General features: G+C 45.0%; 1 protein-coding gene across 3 annotated transcripts in view; it reads right to left on the bottom strand.

Annotated features, from left to right (window-relative positions):
* The window catches only part of stxbp1b (syntaxin binding protein 1b), a 137,159-nt gene that overhangs the window by 67,813 nt on the left and 55,257 nt on the right, over positions 1-14,089 (bottom strand). For all 3 annotated transcript variants that reach the window (XM_061278631.1, XM_061278630.1, XM_061278628.1), the window contains exon 12: positions 12,232-12,297. In XM_061278631.1, the coding sequence (XP_061134615.1) occupies positions 12,232-12,297 (66 nt within the window). The remainder of the gene's footprint in view (positions 1-12,231; positions 12,298-14,089) is intronic.

The raw sequence follows: 14,089 nt of genomic DNA, 5'->3' as shown, positions 1-14,089 counted from the left end.
TTCCTTGTACTTTGTTAATGCTATAATATAGTTATATACTGATCTGTCGAATAACAACGAGGCTCACGTCAGGGCGCACGCGCGGCGGTGTTGACAAAGGCCGAGGAATTTGATCGATGGAGTTAATGATTTGGAGTGACATAGATGGTTTGATAATATTGTTGTTTATAGGATAGTTATTTGATATATACTTTATATATCGTTGTATGGGTATGTGGAATATTTAGACGTCAGCGGCGCGGCGCATACGCGGCATCGTTTCCATAAAGAACGATCGATGGATTTAATGAATTGGAGTTACACAGATGGTTTTATAAACGTGTTATTTATGTAATAGTTATTTGAATAACTCTGAATGTTACGTCAGGCCCGTTCTCAGCTCTTCGTTTGTGTTTATGTCACGTTAGCATACCTATCGTTTAGCCTGTTGTTGCTCGTTTATGTCTGTTCTTGGTGTTGGATTTTGTCGAATACATTTCCCCCAAAATGCGACTTGTACTTCGGAGCGACTTATATATGGTTTTTTTTTTCATGTTATTGTGCATTTTACGGCTAAGGCGGCCTATATTCCGGAGCGACTTTTAGTCTGAAAAATGCGGTCTCGCTTTCATCCCATCACTTGATTGACATTGTCAAACGCGCACTTGTTATCAAAGTGCCACCGGCTCCCCGGTAACGGGTTCGATACCCTAACCCTAACCACCCGAGTTAAATTAATTCTACCAGAATCAATCTAATTTCTTTATGACGCCAATCCCTCTCACGTCATCCGACGCGCGAGCCGAGTAACTCAATTCGAGGCGAGTCGTCGAAATGACCGCGCCATAATGATGGCTCCCTTCGGTTGTTTGATGCTTGTGTTATGTTACGGATAGTTTTAGATGCCTTTGTTAAGACCTCAGGGATTCGTTGTTCGAGCGCACCCTTGCACTAGTTTTGCCGAAGTAACTTTTGATATGGATCTGCTCTACTTTGTTGCTGAAGTAGCGAGCCTACTTCTCTTTATTTGAAGGAAAATCAAATTAGTGGAAGTATGACAATAAAAGCATTTGAGAAGGAATTTAATGCATTAAATCAATAATTCTAACACTATATATACAAACATTTAACCGTTGGAATGCTTCAACCAACTCGATCGTTTAAAAGGAATAATATTTTCCTTAATACGAATCAAAATGATTTACGAATTATAATTCTCCTGCAATTAATTTTGAAGGCAAATTAATCCCTCAAAATTGTCCAATGTAGCTTTTGACGCGGCCCGAGAAAAATAGGAATGGGCCCGCGCCCGACGGACTAATTTTAACTCTAATACTAGTCCAAATAATCTAATTTAAACACCTTCGTTATTTTACTCAAGCGAAGCAAATATTTGAACAAATTAAATGTTTAACGAGATGCACTCATCCCTCAAATAAATTAATCCCCAAAATTGTCCGATTTAGCTTTTGACGGGGCCTGACAGATTTAGGAACGGGCCCGCGCCGGACGGACAATTAAATTACTTTTAACTCTACACTAATCCAATTAATCTAATTTATACACCTTCGTTACGGTACGATTGTATCTCCCGTCAATAAATCGAATTATCAAACCAACCACAAACAATCGATTGCATATATCATACAAATTAGCACACAACGAATTAAATGAGTATATAAAACACATTTACTGAAGAAGCATGAAATAGAATTACAAATCTTAATTCTTCCAAATACTGAACAATCCCACTCACTGATACCCGTGCAAAATAAAATCATTCAATCTCGGAGTACCTTGATTGTAAAACATAGATCAGAAAAGAAGGAAAAGGTAGCTACCATTTGGGTGTTATTTTTTGGTGGAAATAAAGTCGAGTGATCAGTTCAATCTTATTTCTAAAATTCCAATTTGGGAACTAGGTTGGCCTCGAGAGGACCGACTACCCGATGACTGTCCCCCCCCTCGCGTAAATACAGAAAAGGTTGTTCCCCTCACCTAGTTCCTCATGCAATGTTGTCCAGTCCAATTCTTTTGAGTAAACCCAAGTTAATCCAGGCAAGCGATCTTGCGTCTCACACAAAGATCTCGGAAGCTTAGAAAAAGTCTTGGAACTTGTACGGGCTTCTTCACGTATGAACACTTTTTGCGAGAGAGAGAGCCCTGTAGCTGCCTGTGGCGGCATTTTTATAGACTTCTCTGCCCCCCCCCCCCTTTCGCTGGCCTCTATACTGCCCAGTTTCCCACGCTTATACACCTGCTGCTTTCTGGCAGCTGTTTCCGCCCTTCATCTGTCCCACGCACTATCTTCCACCAAAAGTTCGGCCAACACCCCGGTAAGCCACCCCTACTTCCTCTTTTCTTCACTTCTCTTTTTATAAAAATAATACTTCAAAGTTACACTTCAATCAACCATAAAATATTGTGTTTGAGACATTTGTTGCGTTTTGGTGAAGTGAATGGAGGCTCACCCAAAGTTAAGGTTTCATGGGAATATTATTGTCATAATTGTCTGGACCATATATGATAATTGTTTAATGGTACGTAGTTATTGATAGATCTTGAAGATGTCAAGTTATGGGTGCATAAGACTATGTTGGTCGCATTCATGCATATAGCACGTTTATTGTTATAGGTGCATAAGACTATGTTGGTCGCATTCATGCATATAGCACGTTTATTGTAAGAGGGGAAGAGATGTTGTGTATTTTGGGCTAACTCAAATTCCGTAGTAGAAAAACCCCGGAAGTGGGATGGGCATTCTGTGTTGTTGTGGTACGCCCTGTGAACGCACTGTGATAAGGAATAAAGCAGTTATCATTCACGTCGTTGTCCGACCTATTCTTGCTATCTAAGAACCTGGAAAATAGTAAGGATATAACATATATCACGGGTCATTACGACGAGTTTGGTGGAGTTTTTACTGCTTCTTCCAACTCCTACCGCGCTGACTGTAACCCAGTGCTTCTCAAATAGTGGGGCGCTATTCCTGGGGGGGCGCGTGTGACCCTGGGGAACAGGCTTTTTTTTTGGCAGTACTAGAATAAAGTGTAATTGCGAATCTTCACAGCAGGGGGCAGTGGCGCTCTCATTGTTACTTCTGTGACGTTTGCGACATTTGCAACATTTTACGACTTACAAGACAAGTTAGGATAGTCACGGTGGGGAAGGGGGGGCACGAATAGTTTTCTTCTTGCTAGGGGGGGGCGTAACAGAAAATAATTGAGAAGCACTGCTGTAACCTGACACTCTCTGGCTGCGTCTTGCCTCTTTTTTTTATTGTCGGACTCGGTGGACTCGGTCAAAATCAGCAACGAGTCCGGCAAAAATGACCGAGTCCGACCGAGTCCGAGTCCCCGAGTCCGAACCGAGTCCACAGCCCTGGTGGGTGTATGTGTGTACGTCTGTCAGGCCAGCTTTGGTATGGGTGAGTGTATGTGTATGTCCATGGTTTTAAGTGTGTGTCTTTGTTGCTGGATCTCAGTAAATCTCACTCGTTACCCTGTGCATGGCATTTAATGAAATGGACAGTGAAGGAGACGAGGTGATAAATTGCATTGACTATCATAGAAATATAAGTTGTAATCAGTATATTCCTGAGCAATTAAAACAGTTAACAAATATAAATAACTGCTCTTTTTTGCATTTAAACATCAGGAGCTTGAAGATGGCGGCGCGTGCATACGCAGCGACCTCTCTCTGTCCCGCCCGAACGGTGTTTTGTCCGTCTAATGAGTGTTTGTCCGGCAGTTTTTTTTGTTCGTCTCGTCGTACTGAGTCGTGCTGCAAGTACGGCAGGCAGGTTTTGCTTGACATCGGCAAAAGCGAGTTTTGTCGAGTTCTGGACTTTGATGCGGGGACATTAAAGGAGCTCGGACTGCTACATCCTGAAGCGTCGCCGGGCTCGTCTGCTATTCCTCCCCCGGTTGGGAAGCGTCGAAAGCGGTGTGTGAAGAGGCTGAAGAGGGGCAAGCGCGGGGGCGTCCGGGCCAGGCTGGCGGCCAACCCTGCTCGCCCGGCCGTGCCTTCCATTCTTCTGGCGAATGTTCGATCGCTGGACAACAAAATGGATTACATTCGCTTGCTGCGATCTACAAACCGGACAGTGCGGGACTGCTGTGTGCTCGTGTTCACTGAGACTTGGTTGACCGTCAACATTCCGGACTCTGTCGTACATCTGGAGCGGCTAGCGTGCTATCGGGCGGACCGGGCCATTGTACAAGGGGGAAAATTTCGTGGAGGTGGAATATGCGTCTACATCCGTGACGAATGGTGCCGGGACTCTGTAGTGGTATGCAAGCACTGCTCGCCACTGGCAGAGTTTGTCATCATTAAGTGCCGTCCTTTTTACCTGCCAAGGGAATTTACCGCGATTCTGCTGGTCGCGGTGTACATCCCGCCTTCCAACATCGAAGGCGACAGGATCGCGGCCCATAGTGAACTGTACCAGGCTGTCAGTGAACAACAGACAGCGCACCTTGACGGTTTCACCATCTTCGCTGGGGATTTTAATCATGCTAATCTGAAGTCTGTTTTTCCGTGGCTTCACCAACATGTTAATTTTCTTACGCGTGGCGACAGCTTTCTGGACCTGGTCTACTCTTCACATAAAGGAGCTTTCAAAGCCGGCCCCCCTCCCCCATCTTGGCCTTTCTGACCATATCACTGTTATGCTTTTGCCCGCGTACAGACAAATGGTGAGAGCATCCAGACCAGTTCGAAAGCGAGTACGGGTGTGGCCTGAGGGTGCCTCTGATGCGCTTCGTGACTGCTTTGGCTCTACTGACTGGGACATGTTTAGGAGGGCTGCCACTTGCGACGATCGGACAGACATTGAGGAGTATACTGACTCTGTTTCCTTCTACATCAGGAAGTGCATTGATGATATGACTCACTCAAAGTCCATCGTCACTCGGGCTAACCGGAAGCCATGGCTGACGGGGGCTGTCTTCAGGCTGCTGAGGGCCAGGGACAAAGCCTTTAGAGCGGGGGATGAGGCTGGCTTGAGGACTGCGAGGGCCGACCTGTCCCGGGGAATCAAGGAAGCAAAGAGGGCGTTCTCTTGCAAAATTACCGCCCACTTCAAGGACAGCAGGGACGCACGGAGCCTTTGGCAGGGCATTCAGACCATCACGGACTACAAGCCCGCACCGCAGAGCTATGAAGGGGACGTCCGTCTGCTCAATGACCTTAACCGCTTCTTTGCTCGCTTCGACGCTCAGAACAGCACTTGCCCGCTGAAGGCCACTCCCCCTTCACACGAGCTGCCCCTGTGCCTCTCCGCCGACAGCGTGAGGAGGGCGCTTGCCGCTATCAACATAGGTAAGGCGGCGGGCCCTGACAACATCCCGGGACGAGCGCTGAAGGACTGCGCTGGTGAGCTGACGGATGTCTTCACAGACATCTTTAACACTTCCCTGCAGCAGGCCATTGTCCCGTCGTGTTTCAAAGCTGCCACCATCGTACCTGTGCCGAAGAAACCTGCTCCGTCCTGCTTCAAAGACTACCGCCCCGTGGCACTTACGCCCATCATCATGAAGTGCTTTGAGCGGCTTGTCATGGAGCACATCCGTTCCGTTCTCCCCCCCACCATTGACCCCTTCCAGATTGCGTACCGAGCCAAGCGGTCCTCTGAGGATGCCATCTGCTCTGCCCTCCACTCGGCCCTCACCCACCTGGAAAGGAGGGACTCGTATGTGAGATTGCTGTTTGTGGACTTCAGTTCTGCCTTCAACACCATTGTGCCACAACGTCTCATCAGCAAACTTGACACGCTGGGCCTCAGTACCTACCTCTGCAACTGGCTACTGGACTTCCTCTGTCAGAGGCCACAGGTGGTACGTGTGGGCGACAAAATCTCCGCCAGAATCACGCTGAGCACGGGGGCCCCCCAAGGCTGCATGCTCAGTCCGCTGCTCTTCACCCTCCTGACGCATGACTGCGTTGCAACCTACAGCGACAACCGCATGCTGAAGTTTGCTGACGACATGACTCTGGTGGGTCTCATCACCAGGGGAGACGAGACTCAGTACAGGCTGGAGGTTGACCTTCTGACCACGTGGTGCAGGGACAACAACCTCCTGCTGAACGTCGACAAGACCAAGGAGATTGTTGTTGACTTCCGGAAGGGTCACACCCAATACCTGCCGCTGACCATCGACGGTGCTGTGGTGGAGAGAGTGGGGAGCGCCAGGTTCCTGGGGGTGCACATCAGTGAGGATCTCTCCTGGTCCACCAACACCGCATCACTGGCAAAGAAAGCCCAGCGCCGCCTGTACTTCCTGCGGAAACTCAGGCGAGCGAGCGCTCCTCCGGCCGTCATGACTACATTTTACCGCGGCACCATTGAGAGCGTCCTCTCCAGCTGTATTGCTGTTTGGGGTGGCGGCTGCACTGACTACAATATGAAGTGAACACGGCTGGTAAGATTATTGGTGCTTCGCTCCCCTCCTTGAAAGACATTTACATCTCCCATCTCACCCGCAAGGCGACCGCGATTTTGAGTGATGTGAGTCACCCCGCTCACTCTTTGTTCGATCTTCTGCCCTCTGGGAAGAGGTACAGGAGCCTGCGCTCCCGCACCTCCAGACTCAACAACAGCTTCATACTCCAGGCTGTTAGGATCCTGAACTCGCTTCCCCGTTCTGCGTAGCGTCCTGTACTTTTGCGCTATACTTGCTGGCTCCGTTTTGCTCCTCTTATTTATTGTGTTATCTGTTTATTTATTATTTATTCATCACTCTTACTATTTATTGTTTGAATTTTTGCCTTCTTGTTTTTATATTGTGTCGCTTACTTGTATGTCTATCGTGTAATATGTCTCGTCACCGTGGGATAGAGAAAACGTAATTTCGGTCTCTTTGTGTGTTGTGACATGTGGAGAGATTGACAATAAAGGTGACTTTGACTTTGATAATTATCATGATGATCTAGTTACTCTACTTACAAACACAGGCTGCAGCTTTGACGTAATTGGCTGCAGTGAAACTTGGCTGAATGGCAGGTCATACACTGACATCTTAAATCTTAATGGCTATAAGTTGTTGACTAAGAACAGATTTGGCGGTGGCGTGTGGCTATGTATTTCCTCCGCATACAACGTGAGGATTTGTGATGACAGAGTCATAGCAGACAACCACAGTGACTCCCTTTTTGTTGAAATAAGGGGAAAAAGCAGGAAAAACCTCATTATTGGTATAATCTATTGTCCCCCAGACGCTGATCTTGAAATCTTTAGGACCAAACTGGAGGAAGCATTATTTTATAAGATAAGATAAGATAAGATAATCCTTTATTATTCCCTCAATGGGGAAACTCCTGTATAAGCAGCAGTACACTTAACACATACACACACACGCATGCGGGGAAGGGGATAAAAGATTTTTAAAAAAGTAAAAGATACATATAATTAAGAAAAATATGGACAGTATATACACAATACACAATATACAGTGGAGATAAAAAAAAGTATTAGATAAAGAAATAGTGCAAAAGAAGAAAAAAACAGTGCATAAGAAGCAGGTAAAAAGAGTATGAGGTAGACAGATATTGCACATATGATTGCACATAGTCATTGCACGTTATTATTGCACGTAATTATTGTCCGTTAGCTACAGTGATTAGCCTGGTTATACAGTCTGATGATACAAATGATAATAACAAAAGCTGTGTCCTCCTTGGCGACTTTAACGTTGATCTTTCCAAGGATGATACAGCTAAAAATGACTTTATAAACACATTACACTCTTCATCCTTCTTTCCCACAATAAATACTTATACCAGAGTCACTCACTCAACTAAGTCAATCATTGATAATTTCAACACAAATCTTCAAAACGCCACACTTACTTCTGGAACTGTACTCTCTGAGATTTCTGATCATTTCCCTATTGTATTATTCATTGACCTCCCTGCTAGGCCCCCACCTACTCGTCATACAATAAAATTAAAAATACTCAATGAAGAATTTGACGTCTAGGTGAGGACCTGCAGACCAAGACATGGTATTGAATATATAATTGTAGTGATGTTGATGCTGCTTTTGAAACTTTAACCAAAGAAATATCCAACTCTATTCAAAGGACCATTCCTGAGAAAGTAATCATATGTAATACAACTACTCAAAATCCATGGATCACTAAGGGCATATTAAAGTCTATTAAGCATAAAAATAAATTATATAAAATATACATATATAAACCTAACCATAATAATAAAAATGCATATATTAATTATAGAAATAAACTTGCACATATTATCAGAAAGCGGAAGAGTAATCATTTTGCTGACTTGATAAACGAATCACAGGGTGATTCCAAGAAATCTTTGAGAGTACTGAACAAGGTCTTGAACAGAAGCCAAAAAACTTCTGTATTCCCTGACATGATAATAATACAAGCAACATCACCAGAAATAACAGTCTTGCCGACGAATTCAATAACTACTTTGTCTCCATTGATAGCAACATATCCAGTAAAATCAGTCAGCCTCAGGATGCCTCGTTTAAAGACTACGTATTAGGTAATTACCTGGGCTCTTTCTTCCTGAATCCAACTAACTGCGATGAAGTGTATAAAATAATCGTGAATACGAAGAATTCAAACTCGGCTGGAACAGATGGTATCGCAAGTAAAATTCTGAAAAGCATCTCCATTGCATCAATCTGTCTCTACTCTCTGGAGTAGTGCCACAAATGGCAAAACTAGCACGTATCATCATCTATCATCTAGCCTACTCTAGGCAAGATGGATATTGGTCTGTAGTTGCTAAGATTGTTTTTGTCTCCCGATTTAAAGACCGGTGTGATACGTGCTAGTTTTGCCATTTGTGGCACTACACCAGAGAGTAGAGACAGATTGATGTAATGTGTAAGAGGTGCAGTTATTATATTGGAGATGCTTTTCAGAATTTCCAAGGTTTTGGAAAGAGTAGTTTACAATAAACTTAACAGCTATCTAAACAAACTAAACATCATTGCCCCATCCCAGTATGGATTCAGAAAGGAAAACCCTACATATATGGCAGTACTTGACTTGACTGATAAAATCTACGAGGCAATTGATAAAGGTGAATATGCTATTGGGATTTTTCTGGACTTGTCTAAAGCTTTTGATACCATTATGATTGACATTCTTGTAAGTAAATTACAACACTATGGTATTAGAGGCCTGGCGTTAGACTGGTTCCGCAACTACCTGTTTGGAAGAAATCAATATGTTTCTATTAACAACCATAAATCTTCATACAAACCCATCAATTATGGAGTTGCCCAAAGGTCCATCTTAGGGCCGCTCCTCTTCAACTTGTACATAAATGACATAGTTAATACTTCATCCATACTACATAAAGTATTATTTGCTGACGATACAAACTTGTTTCTTTTCCACAAATATCCAAATACACTTGAAAAAATTATAAATAGTGAGTTGGCGAAAATAAACACATGGTTTAAATGCAACAAACTCTCCCTAAATGTCAATAAAACAAACCACATCATATTCCGCTCCCATAAAAAAAACGACATTGACCAAATTTGCAAAAAAATCAACGGACAAAACATTGAAATAGTCAGCTCTACTAAATTCCTGGGGATCCACATTGACGAGTTCTTGAACTTTAAAAGACATTGATGATCTCACAATCAAACTGTCTATATATGCTGCTTTGTTCTTCAAATTGAGACATTATCTCCCACTCACTGCACTTCTTATTCTGTACAAATCCTTATTTGAACCTCATTTAAAATATTGGAATATTATATGTTGTAACACATTTCCAACCCATTTAAAAAAGCTTGAGATACTTCAGAAAAAGGTCATATGTCCCATAACATGGTCTGAGTTTAACGCCCCCACTAAAACAATCTTCCACTGACACAATCTTCTGAGGCTTGTTGAACACAACTATTTCCAGAATGCTTGCGTCATGTATCAGACTGTCCATAAACAAAACCATAAACTCTGTCAACTCATCCCAATCTGTACTGCCAGCCACACCCACACCACCAGGAATAGCAATCTAATCATTGGGAAAAAACAAAAACTAAAATCTACAAGCTTTAGCATTGTGTGCAGAGGGCCACAGATTTGGAATGTGTCACGTGTTGGCACCACCTGTGACAGGACCACTCCCCCCCTGTCAGTGGAATCGCCGCCACCTGTCACGGGCTCATGGACAGCGCTATATCAGCGCCGCCAGCGCAGACCCGAGTGTCAGTCTGTCCCGTGATGCTGCTTCGCTCATCAGTCCCTGAGAAACTGACTCGCTTAACAATTCGGAAATCCCGCAGAATTGCTTGTCCACACCAGCCAGATCGCCGCTCCAGCGCCAGCTGTTCCCATCTTCCCCCCCATAATAAAGTCTCTGTCGCTACGCACTTGGCTGTACTGTCTGATCCCTTACAGAATGAGCTTGACGAAACACTAAAAATGTTGCAATCCATATCCATCTTCAAGGCAAATCTAAAAAATCAACTCCTATCAATGTATGTTTAATGTGCTGATTATTAATTGCATGAACACCTGTGTCCTGTTGTTGATTTAATAATTGCTAATGTACTTTACATCAAATCCAGTGTAACCAGAATACTGAGACTATCTATTACTTGTCGTATGTTTATTGTGTGTTGTACCTTATTGTTAATGTTACTTTTTATTGTTATTGTCTATTATATATCTGTATGTTGTCCATAATGTAAGGATAACTGGCCAATATCTGATACTTATGGGAAACCAGGCCCCCTATTCAAAGCTTTAAATAGCTTGCTTGGGGTGACCTTTCACGCATCCGACTGTGTAATACTGTTATTGTATCATGTTGTATGTCTTGGATATTGCGTGAATAAACTCAAACTCAAAACTCAAACTCAAAGAAAGTTTATGATAATAAAAAGATGAGTGGGGTTGCTGGACCAAGTAAGAAGCCCAACCATGTCACTTTTATACAGAAAGGGAGCTGGACTTTACCTCATTGACTGTGTTGACATTCCCTTTAGCACAGCACCATGTAGTAGATGCATACCGCAACCCTAGTCAACCCCAGTTCGATGCAGTGGCTTCTATTCTATGCGCCTTTTAATCCAGTGTGCCTATATATGAAATTATTCATCCATCCATCCATCTTCTTCCGCTTATCCGGGGTCGGGTCGCGGGGGCAGCAGCTTCAGGAGGGACTCCCAGACTTCCCTCTCCCCACCCACTTCATCTAGCTCATCCCGGGGGATCCCAAGGCGTTCCCAGGACAGCTGAGAGACATAGTCTCTCCAGCGCGTCCTGGGTCGTCCCCGGGGTCTCCTACCGGTGGGACATGCCCAGAACACCTCCCCAGGGAGGCGTCCAGGAGGCATCCTGATGAGATGCCCGAGCCACCTCATCTGGCTCCTCTCAACGTGGAGGAGTAGCGACTCTACTCCGAGTCTCTCCCGGATGACCGAACTTCTCACCCTATCTCTAAGGAAGAGCCCGGACATCCGGCGGAGAAAACTCATTTCGGCCACTTGTATCCGATATCTCGTTCTGTCGGTCACGACCCATAGCTCGTGACCATAGGTGAGGGTAGGAGCGTAAATCGACCGGTAAATTGAGAGCTTTGCCTTTTGGCTCAGCTCTCTCTTTACCACGACGGACCGGTACAGAGTCCGCATTACTGCCGACGCTGCACCGATCCGCCTGTCGATCTCGCGATCCATCCTCCCCTCACTCGTGAACAAGACCCCAAGATACTTAAACTCCTCCACTTGGGGCAGGATCTCATCCCCGATCCGGAGAGGGCATTCCACCCTTTTCCGATCGAGGACCATGGACTCGGATTTGGAGGTGCTGACCCTCATCCCGACCGCTTCACACTCGGCTGCGAACCGCTCCAGTGAGAGCTGGAGATCACGGCCTGAAGAAGCCAACAGTACCACGTCGTCTGCAAAAAGCAGAGACGCGATGCTGAGGTCCCCAAACCGGACACCCTCAACGCCTAGAAATTCTGTCCATAAAAATTATGAACAGTTGGCTCGGTACCCCGTACTCCCGAAGCACCCCCCACAGAACCTTCCGAGGGACACGGTCGAACGCCTTCTCCAAGTCCACAAAATCTTTTTGGACTTTTGGACTTTTTATTTTTGAAATAATTTCTAAACTAAAATATTCAATGGAGGTGCGCCTTATAATCCGGTGCACCTTATAGTGCAGAAAATACGGTACCATTTTATATGTGAAGGCAGCAACGGCGAACATGAACATTTTTAACAATTGCTTTTCTTACTTTGCTTAGTTCCTTTTGATACTGAGGCATTTTCTTCAGCATCTGTGACAGTTCCTTCAAAGTGGTCTGAAAGACAACGGTGACAGTAATGAGTGATGACATTTTATGAGTTCTCTTCTGACCTTCTTGTTGGCATGTGTACTGCTGTGCAGTCCTTTAGCAGTGACCATATCTATTTGATGATATTATCTGAATATTCACCTCAGATAGTATTGGAATATGGAGGCTAGTGTTTCCTTCTTTATTCTTGTTGTATACTGGTAAAATAAATCAGGTGCCATCAAAAGATAAGTACGAGACAAGCGACCAGGGTATTTAGGACAGGACATTTTAGCTACAGGTATTTACATCTAGATTTGAAACAACACACATAGCACATTTCATTTGACGTGTTCAACATGACAGATGAGTCTGAGTAAATGTTATATAACACAAAATGTTCAATATATCAGACAAGGATTCTGATGCAATTGAGGGGGAGGTAGACATTGTGGTCTTTGGGGTCAGCCTCATCAATGGAGTAGCGGAAATTGTGGTGGTGACCACCAAGCTGTACAGCATGGGTAGGCAACCCCGGTCCTTGATGATTCATGATTCAAATGAACAGGATTGTTATCGAGCTTGTGCAGACCTTGCTAATGATCTGACCATCTGAATCAGCTGTGTTGCAACAGGGAGACAGAAAACATGCAGGACGCCAGCCCTCGAGGACCAGAGTTGCCTACCCATGAGATACAGTATGGTATTAGTTGTTGATTAATTGATTCATTGTTGCACATAGCCCCTCCGTGAGTCATCACCTTATCGTGGTGGAGGGGTTTGTGTGTCCTAATGATCCTGAGCCATGTTGTCTGGGCCTTTATGCCCCTGGTAGGGTCACCCATGGCAAAAGGGTCCTTGGTAACCGTCCAGACAAAGCATGGCTCACTAAACCAGGTAGATGGAACTTGATAGCCTTGGCAGGCAATCCATCTAGGGATATGCTCACCCGAGCGACAGACAAGACAGCTACGGCGGACGAGGCGGAGGAAACCCTCCAAGGGTTCAACGGCTGAGAAGGCGCTTCAGCAAGGCATTGTGGAATGCTAAGGGCGTGACAGAGCACGAAAGACGTCACGGCCATCCACTGCGGCAGGAGAGGTCTCTAAGCGTAACGGTTCTCCGTACCACTGGGTCAAGGTTTCTTCTGTGGAGAGAGTGGGTTTTCCCCCGTGCAACGATTCTCACACTTAAATCAACATCACGCATAGGTGTCTACGGTACTCAGATTCCCGACACACACTCAAAGTCCTATGGCGATGGAGGAGTGGCGACGGTGGCAGGTGGAGGTAACCACTGAAAGTCACTAGTCACAAGCCTGCACGTAGGTGGCCTGGGAAAAAGTGGTCGTTGTTTCTTCGAACCCAGGGCAGCGGAGAACCCCGGCAGCATCCTAGACAACTGAGCAGGCTCTTTAGGATCGCACTGCTCACCCTAGTAAGGGAGGGGGCTAGAAAAGGTGCCCTAAAGAAATTCCTGCCCTAACCAATCTGGGCAGCTAACAGCGGTTGGCAAGATTTACCCACCTGTGGTCGACCACAACAGAAACAGAAAAAGAAGCTTATTAAAGGAACTTGGAATTTATGGACAGAGATGATGTTGTCACAAGACCTCAAGGAAGAACAGCACTCGTAGCCAAAAAACTGGCAAGATACCGAATCGATATTGCCGCAATCAGTGAAACTCGGATTGCAGAGGAAGGATCAGTGTCTGAAACAGGAAGTGGATATACCTTTTTATGGAAAGGAAAAGCTCAGGACGAAGACAGAATACATGGTGTTGGATTAGCCATCAGGACCAGCCTTCTCAGACAGATTCC

The sequence above is a fragment of the Syngnathus typhle genome, linkage group LG5, assembly GCF_033458585.1.
Source record: "Syngnathus typhle isolate RoL2023-S1 ecotype Sweden linkage group LG5, RoL_Styp_1.0, whole genome shotgun sequence".
In the NCBI taxonomy this organism is placed as follows: Eukaryota; Metazoa; Chordata; class Actinopteri; order Syngnathiformes; family Syngnathidae; genus Syngnathus; species Syngnathus typhle.
Note: the sequence above shows the minus strand (reverse complement) of the source record. Positions and strands in the feature narration are given on the sequence as shown.